General features: G+C 47.4%; 1 protein-coding gene across 1 annotated transcript; it reads left to right on the forward strand.

Annotated features, from left to right (window-relative positions):
- Nucleotides 1-195: 195 nt before the first annotated feature.
- On the forward strand, nucleotides 196-20,333 carry LOC139394237 (large ribosomal subunit protein uL13m-like). Its single transcript, XM_071142259.1, has 7 exons — nucleotides 196-294; nucleotides 622-745; nucleotides 5,385-5,478; nucleotides 5,967-6,027; nucleotides 11,479-11,565; nucleotides 12,351-12,472; nucleotides 20,157-20,333. The coding sequence occupies exons 1-7, from the start codon at nucleotides 268-270 to the stop codon at nucleotides 20,179-20,181; spliced, it is 540 nt and encodes a 179-aa protein (XP_070998360.1). The 5' UTR covers nucleotides 196-267; the 3' UTR covers nucleotides 20,182-20,333.
- Nucleotides 20,334-22,035: the final 1,702 nt, after the last annotated feature.

Raw genomic sequence — 22,035 nt, forward strand, 5'->3', positions numbered from 1 at the left:
ATGTTTAATGACCATGAGCGATATTATCAAAACCAAATATTGTTTGGCATATTCTTTGATGGTTTTCTCGCTAAAATATACCAATATCATCGGTTACATATTATTCACCGAAAATGTACTAGTTATCCATTCAGGATTTCAGGAACAGATTTACAATTTGGACCCAGGAACGGAGTTCTTTTATCCATGTTTCGACTCAATACAACGCTGCACCATCTGCTCACATTGGGGGTCAATCTGGAATGATGTGCTCGTAATTCAAGTAGTATGTCCAGTTTTACTAAATCTGCCCAGGTAATACTTTATTTTTTATACGTAATTGTATTTAGAACCAGCATTAAATGTGTAAATGTGTCAGTTATATGCAAAACTCATCGCTATCCGATGGTAAATGTAGCTAACGTTAGCTAATCTCTTTATTAATCGTAGTCTTAAATTACAGTGGGATCTTTTCTTGCAATGATTTATTGTATGAATATAATCCGTGTGCCCAAGCCAGCCTGCAGCTACATGTTTGTGGCTTGAGAGCTGACAACTGTGTGTTGATGAGGGAAGCTGTGCTACTACTGTGTCTGAAACTCTGAATTGACTTGATCTCTCTCTCTGTTCCCCCGTATTTAGCAATGGGCTACCTTTGCCAGGTCGTGGTACCTGATAGACGCTCGGATGCAGCCTCCAGGGAAGATTGCCACTATGTGTGCAATCAGGCTACAGGGGAAACACAAACCTATCTACCATGCACTGAGTAAGTAGACAGCTAGCTAGTATGCCCGTTTTAGAAATGATGTGTTTTCCTGAATGTGTGTGACTGGGCAATACAGTCTGCAGTTGATTTGAGTATTTCATTTTAGGTTTTCTTCACAGCCAGCCAGGACATATTGTTAGTGGCCATAACAATGACCACATGGTGGCGCTAAAGTATCACTGTGAAACCAATAGACTCCAACCATGCACATAACCAGAAGGCATAGTACCCACACACCACTTATTTTTCATCAACTGCCTTTAGCATTCCTTCAAAACCTGTGTCTATTCACACTAATTTGATTTGACTGTGAGGTGAATGCCTCGTCACCTGATGTGAAGGTCTATGTGTGGACAGAGACCCTGAGGGACATGTGTAACCTTTAACCAGGCAAGTCAGTTAACAAATTCTTATTTACAATGACAACCTACCCCGGCCAAACCTGGCCAACGCTGGGGCAATTGTGCGCCGCCCTATGGGACTCCCAATGTGATACAGCCTGGATTCGAACCTGGTACTATAGTGATGCCTCTTGCACTGAGATAGAGTGCCTTACACCACTGCGCCACTCGGCAGCTCCTCGGGATAGAGAACCCTGTCCATTACTTTCCCCTCACCCCTGGAGCTGTGCTCTGTTAACGGTTGTGTGTGGGCAGGGATAGAGAACCATGTCCGTTACTTTCCCCTCATCCCTGGAGCTGTGCTCTGTTAACGGTTGTGTGTGGGCAGGGACCCTGAGGGATGGAGAACCATGTCCGTTACTTTCCCCTCATCCCTGGAGCTGTGCTCTGTTAACGGTTGTGTGTGGGCAGGGACCCTGAGGGATGGAGAACCATGTCCGTTACTTTCCCCTCATCCCTGGAGCTGTGCTCTGTTAACGGTTGTGTGTGGGCAGGGACCCTGAGGGATGGAGAACCATGTCCATTACTTTCCTCTCATCCCTGGAGCTGTGCTCTGTTAATGGTTGTGTGTGGGCAGGGACCCTGAGGGATAGAGAACCATGTCCCATTACTTTCCCCTCATCCCTGGAGCTGTGCTCTGTTAATGGTTGTGTGTGGGCAGGGACCCTGAGGGATGGAGAACTATGTCCCATTACTTTCCCCTCATCCCTGGAGCTGTGCTCTGTTAATGGTTGTGTGTGGGCAGGGACCCTGAGGGATAGAGAACCATGTCCCATTACTTTCCCCTCATCCCTGGAGCTGTGCTCTGTTAACGGTTGTCTGTGGGCAGGGACCCTGAGGGATAGAGAACCATGTCCCATTACTTTCCCCTCATCCCTGGAGCTGTGCTCTGTTAATGGTTGTGTGTGGGCAGGGACCCTGAGGGATGGAGAACTATGTCCCATTACTTTCCCCTCATCCCTGGAGCTGTGCTCTGTTAATGGTTGTGTGTGGGCAGGGATAGATAACCATGTCCGTTACTTTCCCCTCATCCCTGGAGCTGTGCTCTGTTAACGGTTGTGTGTGGGCAGGGACCCTGAGGGATAGAGAACCATGTCCCATTACTTTCCCCTCATCCCTGGAGCTGTGCTCTGTTAACGGTTGTCTGTGGGCAGGGACCCTGAGGGATAGAGAACCATGTCCCATTACTTTCCCCTCATCCCTGGAGCTGTGCTCTGTTAACGGCTGGAGTCCTATTCTATGACTCTGTTTGACCTATTCTATTAAATGTTTCATGCTGGTTGTTGAATGACCATTCTAACTAAGAAGGGTTTATTCTCTTGTTTTATATAGTACCAGTCAAAAGTTTGGACACACCTACTCATTCATTTTTCTTAATTTTTTACTTTTTTCTACATTGTATAATAATAGTGAAGACATCACAACTATGAAATAACACATATGGAATCATGTAGTAACCAAACAAAGTGTTAAACAAATCAAAATATATGTTAGGTTCTTCAAAGTAGCCACCCTTTGCCTTGATGACAGCTTTTCACACTCTTGGCATTCTCTCAGCCAGCTTCACCTGGAATGCTTTTCTGACAGTCTTGAAGGAGTTCCCACATATGCTGAGCACTTGTTGGCTGCTTTTCCTTCACTCTGTGGTCCAACTCATCTCAAACCATCTCAATTGGGTTGAGGTTGCTGATTGTGGAGCCCAGGTCATCTGATGCAGCACTCCATCACTCTCGTTCTTGGTCAAATAGCCCTTACACAGCCTGGAGGTGTGTTGGGTCATTGTCCTGTTAAAAAACAAATGATAGTCCCACTAAGGGCAAACCAGGCGGGATGGCGTATCACTGCAGAATGCTGTGGTAGCCATGCTGATTACGTGTGTTAAGTGTGCCTTGAATTCTAATTAAATCACAGACAGTGTCACCAGCTCATCCATGCTCCATTCACCTACTCTGCGTCTCACAATGACAGAGTGGTTGGGACCAGACATCTAAACGTTGGACTCATCAGATCAAAGGACAGATTTCCACCGGTCTAATGTCCATTGCTCGTGTTTCTTGGCCCTAGCACATTTCTTCTTATTGGTGTCCTTTAGTAGTGGTTTCTTTGCAGCAATACAACCATGAAGGCCTGAACATCAACTGTTCTCCTCTGAACAGTTGATGTTGAGATGTCCATTACTTGAACTCCTGTGAAGCATTTATTTGGGCTGCAATTTCTGAGGCTGGTAACTAACGAACGTATCCTCTGCAGCAGAGGTAACTCTGTGTCTTCCTTTCCTGTAGTGGTCCTCATGAGAGCCAGTTTCTTTATAACACTTGATGGTTTTAGCGACTGCACTTGAAGAAACTGTTAAAAGTTCTTAAAATCTTCCTGATTAACTGACCTTCATCTCTAAATGTAATGATGGACTGTCGTTTCTCCCAACCACTCTTAATTAGAGAGATGCGGGGGGCTGCCTTAATTGACATCTACGTCATCGGCGCCCGGGGAACAGTGGGTTAACTGCCTTGTTCAGGTGCAGAACGTCATATTTTACCTGTCAGCTCGGGAATTCAATCCAGCAACCTTTCGGTTACTGGTCCAACGCTCTAACCACTAGGCTACCTGCCGTCCCTACACTCTAACCACTAGGCTACCTGCCGTCCCTCCACTCTAACCACTAGGCTACCTGCCGTCCCTACACTCTAACCACTAGGTTACCTGTCGTCCCTACACTCTAACCACTAGGATACCTACCGTCCCTACACTCTAACCACTAGGCTACCTGCCGTCCCTACACTCTAACCACTAGGTTACCTGCCGTCCCTACACTCTAACCACTAGGTTACCTGTTGTCCCTACACTCTAACCACTAGGTTACCTGTCGTCCCTACACTCTAACCACTTGGCTACCTGCCGTCCCTACACTCTAACCACTAGACTACCTGCCGTCCCTACACTCTAACCACTAGGCTACCTGCCGTCCCTACACTCTAACCACTAGGCTACCTGCCGCCCCTCCACTCTAACCACTAGGCTACCTGCCGTCCCCACACTCTAACCACTAGGTTACCTGTCGTCCCTACACCCTAACCACTAGGCTACCTGCCGTCCCTACACTCTAACCACTAGGTTACCTGTCGTCCCTACACTCTAACCACTAGGCTACCTGCCGTCCCTACACTCTAACCACTAGACTACCTGCCGTCCCTACACTCTAACCACTAGGCTACCTGCCGTCCCCACACTCTAACCACTAGGCTACCTGCCTGCCCCTACACTCTAACCACTAGGCTACCTGCCGTCCCTACACTCTAACCACTAGGCTACCTACCGTCCCTACACTCTAACCACTAGGCTACCTGCCGTCCCTACACTCTAACCACGAGGCTACCTGCCGTCCCTACACTCTAACCACGAGGCTACCTGCCGTCCCTACACTCTAACCACGAGGCTACCTGCCGTCCCTACACTCTAACCACTAGGCTACCTGTCGTCCCTACACTCTAACCACTAGGCTACCTGCCGTCCCTACACTCTAACCACTAGGCTACCTACCGCCCCTACACTCTAACTACTAGCCTACCTACCGTCCCTACACTCTAACCACTAGGCTACCTGCCGTCCCTACACTCTAACCACGAGGCTACCTGCCGTCCCTACACTCTAACCACTAGGCTACCTGCCGTCCCTACACTCTAACCACTAGGCTACCTGCCGTCCCTACACTCTAACCACTAGGCTACCTACCGCCCCTACACTCTAACTACTAGCCTACCTACCGTCCCTACACTCTAACCACTAGGCTACCTGCCGTCCCTACACTCTAACCACTAGGCTACCTACCGTCCCTACACTCTAACCACTAGGCTACCTACCGTCCCTACACTCTAACCACTAGGCTACCTGCCGTCCCTACACTCTAACCACTAGGCTGCCTGCCGTCCCTCCACTCTAACCACTAGGCTACCTGCCGTCCCTACACTCTAACCACTAGGCTACCTGCCGTCCCTCCACTCTAACCACTAGGCTACCTGCAAGTCAACCACTTAGTCATCTATAATTCTCTACCCATTATATCTAATTCAGAAACCACCTTTTTGTTGTGTTGGCAGGCAGTCAAATGATGATTATTTTCCTGCATTCCTTGATAATCTTTTGAAAGGAGCTAAAGAACATCCCTTGGAACATGTCAGAAAAATATGTTTCTTTGGAGTTTGTGATGTTTTCTAATGAGCACGTGTCTCTGTGTTCCTCAGGTGATGTTGGAGACCATGTAGTAGTCATGAACAGCAGACACATAGCCTTCTCTGGGAACAAATGGGAGCAGAAGATGTACTCCTCTCACACCCAGTAAGGCCTTGCCTCAGACTGTCTGTCTGTCACACATGGAATTAACCAGTGAACACAAACCATTTGTTATTCTGTTTACTCATCAATCAAGAAGAACTTTGTTGAAAACATGGAGCATGTGAACTGATCTGTGTAATGAGTGATGTGTTTGACTAAGCCTATGTGTGTAGAGTGATGTGGTTGACTAGGCCTATGTGTGCAGAGTGATGTGGTTGACTAGGCCTATGTGTGTAGAGTGATGTGGTGGACTAGGCCTATGTGTGTAGAGTGATGTGGTTGACTAGGCCTATGTGTGTAGAGTGATGTGGTTGACTAGGCCTATGTGTGTAGAGTGATGTGGTTGACTAGGCCTATGTGTGTAGAGTGATGTGGTTGACTAAACCTATGTGTGTAATGAGTGATGTGGTTGACTAAGCCTATGTGTGTAGAGTTGGTTGTCATACAAAAGTGTGTCTTCCTCTAAATCCAGTCTTGTTTCTTTCCCAAAGGTACCCGGGTGGATTTAAACAAGTCACAGCCACCCAGCTACATTTGAAAGACCCCAAAGCGGTAAGTATTGAGAGTCCGTTTATTAGGTACACTCGTCTAGTACCGAGTCGGACCCCACCCTTTGCCTCCAGAACAGCCGGAATTCTTCGGGAACATTCCACAGGGATGTTGGTCCATGTTGACGCGATGGCATCACGCAGTTGCTGCAGATTCGATGGCGGTACACCACAGCAACCAGCCTGTACCATTGACACCATCAGGACTCTGATTGGCCATCAGCTTGACTCAACAGAAACCGCGATTCGTCGGACCAGAGAATGTTTTTCCACTTCTCAAGTGTTTGGTGATCATGTGCCCACTGGAGACACTTCTTCTTGTTATTAGCTGATGGGAGTGGAACCCGGTGTGGTCGTCCGCTGCAACAGTCCATCCATGACAGGCAGCGACGAGATGAGCGTTCTGAGATGCTGTTCAACACTGTGCTGTTATTTGTCTGTTTGTGGCCTGCCTGTCGGCTTGCACCATCCTTCTCCTTCTCCTTCCACCTCTCTCATCAACCAGCTGGTTTACAGGACTACATCTGACTGGATGTTTTGTGTTTGTCCCAGTAAACTCTAGACGTTGTCGTGTGTGAAACGCCCAGGAATGCGGCCATTTCTGAGGTACTGGTGGGTCCGGCGAGCCTGGCGCCGACGATCATACCGCGCTCAAAGTCGCTGAGGTCACTGGTTTTGCCCGTTCTAACGTTCAATAGAAGGGTAACTGAATGCCTCGATGCCTGTCTGCCTGCTTTATAGAGCCAGCCACAGCCACGTCACGACTCACTGTCTGTAGGAGCGATCCGTTTACGTGAACAGGATGGTGTACCTAATAAACTGACCGGTGAGTTAACTACTGTTTTATAGAGCAAGCCACAGCCACGTCACGACTCACTGTCTGTAGGAGCGATCCGTTTACGTGAACAGGATGGTGTACCTAATAAACTGACCGGTGAGTTAACTACTGTTTTATTGGTAGGGCCACTGCAGTCTGTTCTCAGGTGTACCTGTACAGTAACTTCAGCCTTTAAAGTTTCATTCCTAGGCCGGGATGAAGCTGCATTTCATAAAAATGTCAGAATTTCATGTCGTTCAGGACAGCAGTTGCATTTTGCATTGCTGTTATGTATCGATGTTCATGTGATGAAATATGAGCTGTCCCACAGTTGTGTGACGTGTTTTGTCTATGAAGGTTACAAATGGCCCGCTGGTGTGAGAGAGAGAGAGAGAGAGAATGAATTATGGTGTAATGAATTGTCTGTCCTTGTAAGTCTCCCGTCCCTCTGGTTCCAGAGGGGGAGTGTTCCCCTGCAGGATCATCAGGGAGGATTTCAGACAGAGACACTTGTGTATTATCACAGACACACAGGATCTCTGCTGATGCAGGTCTGTCAGACGATTAGACCTTTAGGAGAATGTCTGCTGTAATCTGGAGAAAGGCCTAGCTGGGTGTGCAGGAAGATAAAGGAACAGCAGCACAGCTTATTTATACAACCCAGAGATTCACTTTTTCAAGGAATAAAACTAAACCCATTTCAGGTTAAATTCAGCTATATATGTTTTCTCTCCTCTCTGCCTTGCTCTTATTTAGATGGATGGTCTTAATTATGTTTTAGTGTATACTTTTTGTTTGTGTTGCCTCAAATACATGAATGTTTCAACAGTGCCATCCCAAGTGGTTCACTGAGGAAATGTACCTGTAGCTAAGCCCCATATACACTACCTTTCAGGGTCACTAAGAAATGTCCTTGTTTTTTTAAAGAAAAGCAACATTTTTTTGTCAATTTCAAATTGATCAGAAATACAGTGTAGACATTGTTAATGTTGTAAATGACTATTGTAGCTGGAAACGGTTGGTCCATTCCCCCCAGCCCTCCTCTCTCCCCCCTCCCGTCTCCAGCCCTCCTCTCCCCCCCCCCCCCCCCAGCCCTCCTCAGGTTCCTCTAGCACGTTACACCTCCATTAATGAGATGGATGCATGTCTCTAGCTGAGTTATTCCAACGGGGGGAGAATCTATCAGAGGTAATTGTGGGTAATCATCACGTCGGGGTGACATCCACCTTCTGTAGCCGTGGTGACGGATGGTGTCCCTATACAACACACATCTGTCTTCCACACACCACGGTCGTCATTTAACAGGAGTAGGACTGATTTAATTTTCACAGGGGATAGATATGTATGAAGGGATTAAGTTGGAAATGGTAGATGAGAGAAAGTCAAATATTAAGAGATTTTTACTTCTTTGGGACATTTGGATTTTTCTTCCCCTCACTTGGTTTTCTTATTGCAGAGGATGGATCTGAGTGGTGGACGGTTATGTAGGAATAACATGTCATTTTGATGGTTGGTTTGCCAATGGAAGGAGGGAGGGGCAGAGGAGGGACAGAGGAGGAGCAGCTGGGAGCAGGGAGGGTCAGAGGAGGGGCAGCTGGGAGCAGGGAGGGGTAGCTGGGAGCAGGGAGGGGCAGCTGGGAGCAGGGAGGGGCAGAGGGGCAGCTGGGAGCAGGGAGGGGCAGAGGAGGGGGAGCAGGGAGGGGCAGAGGAGGGGCAGCTGGGAGCAGGGAGGGGCAGAGGAGGGGCAGCTGGGAGCAGGGAGGGGCGGGGGGGGCAGCTGGGAGCAGGGAGGGGCGGGGGGGGCAGCTGGGAGCAGGGAGGGGTGCGGGGGGGCAGCTGGGAGCAGGGAGGGGTGGGTGTGGGGGGGCAGCTGGGAGCAGGGAGGGGTGGAGGGGGCAGCTGGGAGCAGGGAGGGGTGGGAAGGGGGCAGCAGGGAGGGGTGGGGGGGGCAGCAGGGAGCAGGGAGGGGTGGGGGGGGGCAGCTGGGAGCAGGGAGGGGCAGAGGAGGGTAAAAGGAGGGGCAGAGGAGGGGGAGCAGGGAGGGGCAGAGGAGGGACAGCTGGGAGCAGGGAGGGGCAGAGGAGGGGCAGCTGGGAGCAGGGAGGGGCAGAGGAGGGACATCTGGGAGCAGGGAGGGGCGGGGGGGGACAGCTGGGAGCAGGGAGGGGCGGGGGGGGACAGCTGGGAGCAGGGAGGGGCGGGGGGGGGCAGCTGGGAGCAGGGAGGGGCGGGGGGGGGGGCAGCTGGGAGCAGGGAGGGGCGGGGGGGGGGCAGCTGGGAGCAGGGAGGGGCGGGGGGGGCAGCTGGGAGCAGGGAGGGGCGGGGGGGGGGGGCAGCTGGGAGCAGGGAGGGGCGGGGGGGGGGGGGGCAGCTGGGAGCAGGGAGGGGCGGGGGGGGGGGCAGCTGGGAGCAGGGAGGGGCGGGGGGGGGGGCAGCTGGGAGCAGGGAGGGGCGGGGGGGGGCAGCTGGGAGCAGGGAGGGGCGGGGGGGGGGCAGCTGGGAGCAGGGAGGGGCGGGGGGGGGGCAGCTGGGAGCAGGGAGGGGCGGGGAGGGGGGCAGCTGGGAGCAGGGAGGGGCGGGGGGGGGCAGCTGGGAGCAGGGAGGGGCGGGGGGGGGCAGCTGGGAGCAGGGAGGGGTGGGGGGGGGGCAGCTGGGAGCAGGGAGGGGCGGGGGGGGGGCAGCTGGGAGCAGGGAGGGGCAGAGGAGGGGCAGCTGGGAGCAGGGAGGGGCAGAGGAGGGGCAGCTGGGAGCAGGGAGGGGCAGAGGAGGGGCAGCTGGGAGCAGGGAGGGGCAGAGGAGGGGCAGCTGGGAGCAGGGAGGGGCAGAGGAGGGACATCTGGGAGCAGGGAGGGGCGGGGGGGGACAGCTGGGAGCAGGGAGGGGCGGGGGGGACAGCTGGGAGCAGGGAGGGGCGGGGGGGGGCAGCTGGGAGCAGGGAGGGGCGGGGGGGGGGCAGCTGGGAGCAGGGAGGGGCGGGGGGGGGCAGCTGGGAGCAGGGAGGGGGGGGGGGGGGGGCAGCTGGGAGCAGGGAGGGGTGGGGGGGGGCAGCTGGGAGCAGGGAGGGGTGGGGGGGGGGGCAGCTGGGAGCAGGGAGGGGTGGGGGGGGGCAGCTGGGAGCAAGGAGGGGCAGAGGCACATTTTATGTAAACTTTATTTAAAGTCAGTTAAGAACAAATGATTACTTACAATGACGGCCTACCAGGGAACAATGGGTTACCTGCCTTGTTCAGGGGCAAAAGGACAGGTTTTTACCTTGTCAGCTCAGGGATTCGATCCAGCAACCTTTCGGTTACTGGCCCAACGCTCTAACCACTAGGCCACCTGCCTTCCCCGAGCTGAGCATTCAGGGTATTAGTTCAAGGATAACACCATTTTTTTCACATGACCTAAATGATTTGCTACCAGTTGGCGATCGTGACACATCGCTCCAAGAAACCCTGAATATGTGTCACACCACAGAGTGAGGGAGTGATACGAGGAATAGAACCAGCTTGTTAAAATGTTAGGAGAATATTGCAGGGGTATATAAAGTTGTCTACAGGGGAGACTCTTTACTATCTAGAGAGGGTAAGGTAGAGGAGATATTACCATATTGCTTAATCTAGTACCTTCTATCAGATCCACCCAAGTGTCTCTAGGGGATAGGGGTAAATAGAGGGGTTGTTTCTGGACAGGGTCATAGAGAACAGACCTGAGGGGTTTTGTACAAAGAAGAATCAATTATTTAGCCAGCTAACTTTGATGAACAGCCAGAAATATCTATTGTTTTTCAGTTTCATTAAGAAAGCTAAACTTATGTGTTTTTGGATGTTGGGTAAATTAGACCATGCCCGTTTTCAAGTATATACTTCTAAAAACAAATGAGGGAAGTTAGCTGGCTGACTCATTGATCCTGCTTAGTAGTATCCCCGTCTGGACCTAACAGGATCTCCACTGGTCACCACTGGAGACATATCAAAGGTTCAATGATGGACCTCAACCTTGTTCTTCTCCAGAGCTGTAACCATGACAACCCTGCTCCAACTGTCTTATATCAAATGTCTGTGTTAGTGTCCCAAATGGCACCCTATTCCCTATACAGTGCGCTAGGATTCCCTGTAAAGTGATCTAGGATTCCCTATATAATGATCTAGGATTCCCTATATAGTGATCTAGGATCCCCTATATAGTGATCTAGAATTCCCTGTATAGTGATCTAGGATTCCTTATATAGTGATCTAGGATTCCCTTTATAGTGATCTAGGATTCCCTATATAGTGATCTAGGATTCCCTATATAATTCAATAGGATTCCCTGTATAGTGATCTAGGATTCCCTATATAGTGATCTAGGATTCCCTATATAGTGATCTAGGATTCCCTATATAGTGATCTAGGATTCCCTATATAGTGATCTAGGATTCCCTATATAGTGATCTAGGATTCCCTATATAGTGATCTAGGATTCCCTATATAATTCAATAGGATTCCCTGTATAGTGCGCTAGGATTCCCTATATAGTGATCTAGGATTCCCTATATAGTGATCTAGGATTCCCTATATAGTGCACTAGTGTGCCATTAGGGACTGAATCTGAGTAGCCTATCCAAGCGCTGGATCCAGAGTCCACTCTTCTTCTATCTTCCTCTTCTTCCTCCAGATTGTGAAGCTGGCAGTGTACGGGATGCTGCCTAGGAACCTCTCCAGAAGGACCATGATGCAACGGCTACACCTCTTCCCTGAAGATGTGAGACTTGTCTTTTAAGACTTTCACATCTAATATGTGTGAAAATGAAATGAGAAGTTTTAGTAAAAAGAATGACGCCACACACGACACCTCTTCCCTGAAGATAAAATAACTGGTCTTTATTCTCCCGTTGTGGACTGAATATGTCTTGACATGTTGATTTGATTGATTTGAATTTGTTTAATCATCTTAAATGATGACACATTCAGCCAAGAACAAGCAGAACAGACATAGAAATATCAGCGATAACACAAGTCTGACTTGTTTCCGATTAACACAAGTCTGACTTGTTTCCAATAAACGCAAGTCTGACTTGTTTCCAATAAACGCAAGTCTGACTTGTTTCCAATCAACGCAAGTCTGACTTGTTTCCAATCAACGCAAGTCTGACTTGTTTCCAATCAACGCAAGTCTGACTTGTTTCCAATAAACGCGAGTCTGACTTGTTTCCAATAAACGCGAGTCTGACTTGTTTCCAATAAACGCGAGTCTGACTTGTTTCCAATAAACGCGAGTCTGACTTGTTTCCAATAAACGCGAGTCTGACTTGTTTCCATTGTGGTAAAGCATTTAGACAAGTCTAGTCTGACTCTAGCTTCTCATTATACGGTATATAAATATTAAAGTCTTATTTCCCATTGACTTGCACCTCTCTCTAACCCAGGTGTGTTTTCCCTCTGAAAAGTGAAGACACCTACAAACCTAAGACTGTGTTCCTGTCCCTGGCTAGAGCCTAGGTGCCATACAGATCCATGAAATGACTGTTGTATGTAATTGTATGGCAGGATCTTCCTGAGGACATCCTTCTGAACCTGACGGAGGAGCTGCCTCAGCCCAGAGAGATCCCTCGCAGGCTGAATGAGTACAGCCAGGAGGAGCGAGAAGCCTTCCCCACTCTGTGGACCCCGTGAGTACCTTCTTCTCCCAGTCTTCCTCCATGGACACATATGTGCAAACACACACAAACCCTCTCTCTCACATCTTCACACACACACCATCCTTAATCACACCCACATATCCTCACACACACACAGCTCTCTCCACCCCGGGCCTGCGCTGAATCTCTAGCTCATTTAGAACAACCTGGTTTATAGAGGAACAGACTGGTTTATAGAGGAACAGACTGGTTTATAGAGGAACAGACTGGTTTATAGAGGAACAGACTGGTTTATAGAGGAACAGACTGGTTTATAGTGGAACAGACTGGTTTATAGAGGAACAGACTGGTTTATAGAGGAACAGACTGGTTTATAGAGGAACAGACTGGTTTATAGTGGAACAGACTGGTTTATAGAGGAACAGACTGGTTTATAGAGGAACAGACTGGTTTATAGAGGAACAGACTGGTTTATAGTGGAACAGACTGGTTTATAGAGGAACAGACTGGTTTATAGAGGAACAGACTGGTTTATAGTGGAACAGACTGGTTTATAGAGGAACAGACACATACCATAGTTCCACTACAGACTGCTGTGTTCCTTCAGCCATGGCAGTGATCCATCGTTCCTCAAGTCCACAGCCTGCTATTCATATCAGCCGTGACGCAGTTAAATGCCTTATGATACTGCTCTCTACCAGAGCGGACAAATCTTTAAGCATTTTATAAATCTTTAAGCATTTTATGACCTAAATGTTACGCTAGCTTTAGCTTACCACAAACATTCAAATAACTAGTAGAAACCCAAAATAATTATTTAGTGAAGAACGGGATAAAACCTTTTTGTGTGTGTTCGTGTGAAACCTACTTCTGTTATTACCGGTAAGTAAGGATGGGAGAAGTATAGCACCGTCTTCCTCTTTATTGATGTGAGAAACGGGTTCTTGTTACCGGCCTGACAAATGATTCCATTATGATAAAGAGCACGGCCTGTTGAAACGCGATCTGTCATGTTCCTGTAGAGTTAAGTAAGTGTATGGCTCAATGAGGGGGAAATGGTGGTCTGGGCCATGGACTGACCTCTCATACACACACACACACACACACACACACACACACACACACACACACACACGCTGTAGAGTGGTGACTGAGGACTCAAGATGGAACCCCGTTGGGATTGTTGATGTTTCTCTCAAGATTGAGACTGTGAACCTCCACTTTTTCAAACACTTGACACCCCACGTGTGTTAATGCACTTAAGATCTTTCCTTTTAAAGTCGTATTGAAATACTAGAGAGGTACTCTGTAATCGAATTCATGCTAACTTTTTACGAGGCCAGTAATTCACCCCAATGAGCAGTGGAACCGAGGAGGGTTTTATAGAGAGCAGTATGTTTATATGGGGTTTCTCTAGTAACCACCGCAGTGATTGGTCAGGACGACCCTACAGAGCGTGTCCATTAAAACACATCACACAGGAAATAGACACTGACGTGATAATGAGACGGCCAGAACAGCCACTACATTACTTCCTGTCTGTAAATGAAAGGAAATTTGGAGTTTTCAACCTGACAGAAAACAGTGACATTCCAGAATTCCGTGACATCATTCTTGTAGTGTAATATTTGGCGTACTGGGAGAAGGCTGCTGCTGCTGAGGTTCAGGGGGAATCTGCGATTCTGATCACACATACTCAAATGGACTGCAGCTATAACTCACTTGGAATAACACAGAAGGGAGAAATGAAGCTTAACAGTGACTTGATGTAGTGATGTAGGGTGTTAACTGGTGTAGTGGTTACAGGGTGTTAACTGGTGTGGTGGTTACAGGGTGTTAACTGGTGTAGTGTTTACAGGGTGTTAACTGGTGTCGTGGTTACAGGGTGTTAACTGGTGTAGTGTTTATAGGGTGTTAACTGGTGTCGTGGTTACAGGGTGTTAACTGGTGTAGTGTTTATAGGGTGTTAACTGGTGTAGTGGTTATAGGGTGTTAACTGGTGTAGTGGTTATAGGTTGTTAACTGGTGTAGTGGTTATAGGGTGTTAACTGATGTAGTGGTTACAGGGTGTTAACTGGTGTAGTGGTTACAGGGTGTTAACTGGTGTAGTGGTTACAGGGTGTTAACTGGTGTAGTGGTTATAGGGTGTTAACTGGTGCAGTGGTTATAGGGTGTTAACTGGTGTAGTGGTTATAGGGTGTTAACTGGTGTAGTGGTTACAGGGTGTTAACTGGTGTAGTGGTTACAGGGTGTTAACTGGTGTAGTGGTTATAGGGTGTTAACTGGTGTAGTGGTTATAGGGTGTTAACTGGTGTAGTGGTTACAGGGTGTTAACTGGTGTCGTGGTTACAGGGTGTTAACTGGTGTAGTGGTTACAGGGTGTTAACTGGTGTAGTGGTTACAGGGTGGTTATAGGGTGTAGTGGTTATAGGGTGTTAACTGGTGTAGTGGTTACAGGGTGTTAACTGGTGTAGTGGTTACAGGGTGTTAACTGGTGTAGTGGTTACAGGGTGTTAACTGGTGTAGTGGTTACAGGGTGTTAACTGGTGTAGTGGTTACAGGGTGTTAACTGGTGTAGTGGTTATAGGGTGTTAACTGGTGTCGTGGTTACAGGGTGTTAACTGGTGTAGTGGTTACAGGGTGGTTATAGGGTGTTAACTGGTGTAGTGTTTACAGGGTGTTAACTGGTGTAGTGGTTTGTTTCCACAGCAGGAGAGGAGAATGGAACTATCAAAATAACGACTACTGTACTTAGTTCTATAGCTAGGATAGCATCATGTTGTGGATGTTCTATAGCTAGGATAGCATCATGTTGTTGATATTCTATAGCTAGGCTAGCATCATGTTGTTGATGTTCTATAGCTAGGATAGCATCATGTTGTTGATGTTCTATAGCTAGGATAGCATCATATTGTTGATGTCCTATAGCTAGGATAGCATCATGTTGTTGATGTTCTATAGCTAGGATAGCATCATGTTGTTGATATTCTATAGCTAGGCTAGCATCATGTTGTTGATATCCTATAGCTAGGATAGCATCATGTTGTTGATGTTCTATAGCTAGGATAGCATCATGTTGTTGATATTCTATAGCTAGGCTAGCATCATGTTGTTGATGTCCTATAGCTAGGATAGCATCATGTTGTTGATGTTCTATAGCTAGGATAGCATCATGTTGTTGATATTCTATAGCTAGGATAGCATCATGTTGTTGATGTTCTATAGCTAGGATAGCATCATATTGTTGAGGTCCTATAGCTAGGGTAGCATCATATTGTTGAGGTCCTATAGCTAGGGTAGCATCATGTTGTTGACGTCCTATAGCTAGGATATCATCATGTTGTTGATGTCCTATAGCTAGGATATCATCATGTTGTTGATGTCCGATAGCTAGGATAGCATCATACTGTTGATGTCCTAGTTGCAATTTGTCTCATTGTCATCCGTCTGCAATCTACTAAGATGGGTCTACTCTAAGCTAAGACAAGCTCTATGGTTTCTGGAATCCACTCTGATTAGTGGCTGGTTTTTGCTCAGACATTTTCACCGACTGCCTCTGTGGCTCAGTGTAAACAATCTCTGAATAAATAGTCTGGTTAGATTTGCAAGCCCCGGTAAGCCTAATAGAAATGGGATTGGCATTATCGTAAATATGTATTTACCTCATGTAGTCCGTGGCGGGTTGAGACAGCCAGGCCCACTATATTCTCCCACAGGAGTGAAGTATGATGTGTCTCAGTGAGTAGCTCTGCCCCTGATTCAGTGGCACTTTTCCACTTTTGTTAATGTGGTGAGGCACGTTGCCCAGCCAAGGCTACGGTGCCAGGCTCAGTCACTGTGAGGGATGGTCTGCCAGCCTCCCTGCCCTGAAACATAGCCTGCTATACTGTGGCCTTCATTTCTAACCCACTGTGAGCTATACTGTAGCTAGGGAGGCTGCCTCACTGTGAAGGATGGCTAGCTAGACCTGCCCTGAACCGCAGGCTGCTATACTGTGGCCTCACTGTGAAGGATGGCTAGCTAGACCTGCCCTGAACCGCAGGCTGCTATACTGTGGCCTCACTGTGAAGGATGGCTAGCTAGACCTGCCCTGAACCGCAAGCTGCTATACTGTGGCCTCATTGTTAAGGATGGCTAGCTAGACCTGCCCTGAACCGCAGGTTGCTATACTGTGGCCTCACTGTGAAGGATGGCTAGCTAGACCTGCCCTGAACCGCAGGCTGCTATACTGTGGCCTCATTGTTAAGGATGGCTAGCTAGACCTGCCCTGAACCGCAGGCTGCTATACTGTAGCCTCACTGTGAAGGATGGATAGCTAGACCTGCCCTGAATTGCAGGCTGCTATACTGTGGCCTCACTGTGAAGGATGGCTAGCTAGACCTGCCCTGAACCGTAGGCTGCTATACTGTGTCCTCACTGTGAAGGATGGATAGCTAGACCTGCCCTGAACCGCAGGCTGCTATACTGTGGCCTCACTGTGAAGGATGGCTAGCTAGACCTGCCCTGAACCGCAGGTTGCTATACTGTGGCCTCACTTTGAAGGATAGCTAGCTAGACCTGCCCTGAAGGAGGAGCCCCAGACGTACAGTCACTAGCTATAGAAAGGAGGAGCCCCAGACGTACAGTCACTAGCTATTGAAAGGAGACACCTGTACCCGACCGCGTTTTCCCAGTTGATTGCCTTTCCGTCTGGAATGTATATGATCTATATAATCTACTCCTCCATTTCAACGTGAAAAGCCTGTCTAGACATATGTATCACACTTATAAGGTAGCCTACATTTCAATCAACACTAACCCTGTAGCTAACCCAGCTCACTCAAATTAATTACATTCATGGAATTTCTTTTTTTGGGTTTAGCGAGCAATATTTTCCAAAAGAAGATTAAATTGACATTTGTCACGACCCTCACGTTTTTCCATCCAGTGAGGAAATGTAGCCTTTTATTTAATTCCCCTCACTTTGCGTGCGAATATCATCAATCTCAAGTTAATTGTCCCAATCCTACCTTTCTCATGACATTACACAAAGTCTGTGTCCCAAAAGGGCACCCTTTTCCCTATGTAGTGCCCTACTTTTGACCTGGGCCCTTTATAAAGGGAACCGGGTGCCATTTTGGAACGTGTCATTCAAGGTAAGAGCAGAACATGTGTTCTAAAGCTGTATTCTATTAGGGTTTTTTACTGCTGCTGAGAAGTGCTGTTTTTAATACGAAGACCAACTTATAAAGGAGGAGACTTTATGAAACTTGTTAACAATCCTTTTTTTAAAGATGTTTTTTTTATTTTCTCAAAGACTTGAGCAGAGACGGTCCTTTTCTTTCACATGAAAACGTTGAGATGAATAGTGTGATGTCTGGTGGGTGAAACATCACCTCAGGTGGTTTCCATTTTAAAATAGGGAGTAGGCTCCATGTTGAATTCTTTATACAGTAACACCGTGTTCAAGGAACACTCCACGTTCAGAAAGAAAACGTCAAGGGGACAATAAAAACCCTAAATGTAATTGATGATAGAACACATTTTAATGATCTAGACTTGGAAACAAAACAGTGATTTTTATCTGTCAACCTGTCTATACAGACGGGAGTCTGAGAAAGAATAGGGAATCTGTTTCAGGCAACAACTCCACTTTGTAAACTACATTTCCCATAGTACTCTGCTCATCAGTGTATCTCACCCTAGCAGTTATCAGAATATAGCCCGTCAGGACAGTGTCCACCCTAGCAGTCATCAGAATATAGCCCTGTCAGGACACTGTCAGCCCTAGCAGTCATCAGTATATAGTCCTGTCAGGACACTGTCCACCCTAGCAGTCATCAGTATATAGCCCTGTCAGGACACTGTCAGCCCTAGCAGTCATCGGTATATAGTCCTGTCCACCCTAGCAGTCATCAGTATATAGTCCTGTCAGGACACCCTAGCAGTCATCAGTATATAGTCCTGTCAGGACACTGTCAGCCCTAGCAGTCATCGGTATATAGTCCTGTCCACCCTAGCAGTCATCAGTATATAGTCCTGTCAGGACACTGTCCGCCCTAGCAGTCATCAGTATATAGTCTTGTCAGGACACTGTCACCCCTAGCAGTCATCAGTATATAGTCCTGTCAGGACAGTGTCCACCCTAGCAGTCATCAGTATATAGTCCTGTCAGGACAGTGTCAGCCCTAGCAGTCATCAGTATATAGTACTGTCAGCCCTAGCAGTCATCAGTATATAGTCCTGTCAGGACAGTGTCAGCCCTAGCAGTCATCAGTATATAGTCCTGTCCACCCTAGCAGTCATCAGTATATAGTCCTGTCAGGACACTGTCCACCCTAGCAGTCATCAGAATATAGCCCTGTCAGGACACTGTCCACCCTAGCAGTCATCAGAATATAGCCCTGTCAGGACACTGTCCACCCTAGCAGTCATCAGTGTATAGTCCTGTCAGGACACTGTCCACCCTAGCAGTCATCAGTATATAGTCCTGTCAGGACACTGTCAGCCCTAGCAGTCATCAGTATATAGTACTGTCAGCTCTAGCAGTCATCAGAATATAGCCCTGTCAGGACACTGTCAGCCCTAGCAGTCATCAGTATATAGTCATATCAGGACACTGTCCGCCCTAGCAGTCATCAGTATATAGTCCTATCAGGACAGTGTCCACCCTAGCAGTCATCAGAATATAGTCCTGTCAGGACACTGTCCACCCTAGCAGTCATCAGTATATAGTCCTGTCAGGACAGTGTCAGCCCTAGCAGTCATCAGTATATAGTCCTGTCAGCCCTAGCAGTCATCAGTATATAGTCATGTCAGGACACTGTCCGCCCTAGCAGTCATCAGTATATAGTCCTGTCCGCCCTAGCAGTCATCAGTATATAGTCCTGTCAGGACACTGTCCACCCTAGCAGTCATCAGAATATAGCCCTGTCAGGACACTGTCCACCCTAGCAGTCATCAGTATATAGTCCTGTCAGGACACTGTCCACCCTAGCAGTCATCAGTATATAGCCCTGTCAGGACACTGTCAGCCCTAGCAGTCATCAGTATATAGTACTGTCAGCTCTAGCAGTCATCAGTATATAGTACTGTCAGCCCTAGCAGTCATCAGTATATAGCCCTGTCAGGACACTGTCAGCCCTAGCAGTCATCAGTATATAGTACTGTCAGCTCTAGCAGTCATCAGAATATAGCCCTGTCAGGACACTGTCAGCCCTAGCAGTCATCAGTATATAGTCTTGTCAGCCCTAGCAGTCATCAGTATATAGTCCTGTCAGGACAGTGTATTGTGATAAATGATGTGTTTCTCTGTTTACTGATCTAATCTTAAGAACCAATCAGTGAGCCCATTCAGGCCTGGAATTCCAGCGATGTAATTGACCTCTGGTGATGTTCAAGGTCAAACCAATCCTGGCCCTTTTTATTAAAGACCTAGTTGATATTCACTGACTGACATCACATCAACACTCACCAAGCACTCTGGACATGGTCTCAATCTAATACCGTCAACACATACTAATGTAATACAATATAAAGTTGTTTGTTGTGAATAGTAGAGCTACTTTACTTAGTAATAACTGTCTTCTGTTTCTGCTTTAAGACCATATTGCTTACATGATAGTTACCACGGTGATATTTCATTCAACCTTCTACAGGTTATTCTTATTGAGATGACATTTATGTTGCTGTTCTACATGACTGAGTTGTAATGTCCGTGTTGTTCTATCTGCAGACCTGAAGACTACAGGATGAAGTGATCCATCAGAAGGCTGTTGCTAGGCGCCTTCTTCTTCTTCTGTCCTGTTACTTGTACTGGCATTTACATCCTGGTGACATTTACTATACACACCACAAACCTTTTTCTGTCGTTCCAAATAATGTACAAAAATAAAACTAGTTCTCTTGTCAACCGTTTTGTTTTTCTTTTTTTTCCGTGAGAATAAATCATGATGTATATTTCATTCTTTCTGTGGTGAAAGTTTGATGAGTTAAAAAAAATAGACTTGCGTGTGTTTCATTCAACCTCAGCTGCAGTGAGAGATTAATTGAGTGAGTCCCAAACAGTCCCCTATTCCCCTGTATAGTGCACTACTTTAGACCAGGGCTCTGATCAAAAGTAGTGCACTATACAGGGATTAGGGTGCCAGTTGGGACTCGAGCATCGGCTGCGGTCAGCTGCCTTTTAGTTCTGTTGTATTTGAGAGAATATTAAAGTGGAGATTCTTTGCCTACCAGCCACACAGACCATTTCTGCAGTCTCTTCTGAAGTCTGATCTCTCCTCTAATTCGACCACACTTCGACCTTAATTGATTTCAGATGCCTCCGAGACCTTTTTTATAATGCCAGCATAGCCTTTTGATGTCTGGTGGCCCCTAAAGGAAACCATTGTGGAAATGTACCTCAACAGTAAGCGTGATACTATAGTCGTTGGGCTCTTTTTTTTTTAGACTGGGTAGTCGGCAACGTTTTCTAGTTTGGCTTCACTGGTGTTTACCACAGACGGCAGCACTGTCTGACACACTGCGTTGACTGGACTTGAAGAATCAACTGGACTCAAGTGGTCCTGTTCAAATGAAGCCAGATTTACCTGTCAAAGACAACCCCATTTTGGCTGTGACAGGGAAAATGTCTCATTCTCTAGAGAAGCAGTTGATGGGAGGCCTGCTGTTCTTTTGAAAGAAGAAACATATTGTTTGTAGAAGGCAGTGAGGCAACTGAACCTATATCAGAGGAGGACCGTCCTCAGTGAATTTCATAAAAATGACAATTGTAAAACCTTTTTTTTTTAAAGTTATCCTTTTTAGATTAAACTATGCTAAATATATTCACGTCACAAAATAATTGATTAAAACACATTGTTTTGCAATGAAGGTCTACAGTAGTCTCAGCAGCACTCTGTAGCCGGAGGACAGCTAGCTTCCGTCCTCCTCTGGGTACATTGACTTCAATACAAAACCTAGGAGGCTCATAGTTCTCACCCCCCTTCCATACACTTACACAGCAATTATGACAACTTTCAGAGGACGTCCTCCAACCTATCAGAGCTCTTGCAGGAAGAACTGACATGTTGTCCACCCAATCAAAGGATCAGAGAATAAATCTAGTTCTGAAACTATAAGCTACAGATAGTTAGCACTGCATAAAATATGACGAGTAGTTGACTCAAAGAGAGAGAAAGACAATAGTTGAACAGTGTTGAACAAATTAATTTCTTCCAAAATGAAGGAGAAGCAAGAGAGCGAGTGTTTTTCAGTTTCACTTACTTAGCTAGCAAATGCAGCTAGCTAGTTTAGCCTACTCAAACAGAGGGATGCTATGTTAGCTAGCTGGCTATGACTATCCAACAGAGAGGGATGCTATGTTAGCTAGCTGGCTATGACTATCCAACAGAGAGTGATGCTATGTTAGCTAGCTGGCTATGGTTATCCAACAGAGAGGGATGCTATGTTAGCTAGCTGGCTATGGTTATCCAACACAGAGGGATGCTATGTTAGCTAGCTGGCTATGGTTATCCAACAGAGAGGGATGCTATGTTAGCTAGCTGGCTATGACTATCCAACAGAGAGGGATGCTATGTTAGCTAGCTGGCTATGGTTATCCAACAGAGAGG

This window comes from Oncorhynchus clarkii, unplaced genomic scaffold, assembly GCF_045791955.1.
Source record: "Oncorhynchus clarkii lewisi isolate Uvic-CL-2024 unplaced genomic scaffold, UVic_Ocla_1.0 unplaced_contig_9596_pilon_pilon, whole genome shotgun sequence".
Classification (NCBI taxonomy): domain Eukaryota; kingdom Metazoa; phylum Chordata; class Actinopteri; order Salmoniformes; family Salmonidae; genus Oncorhynchus; species Oncorhynchus clarkii.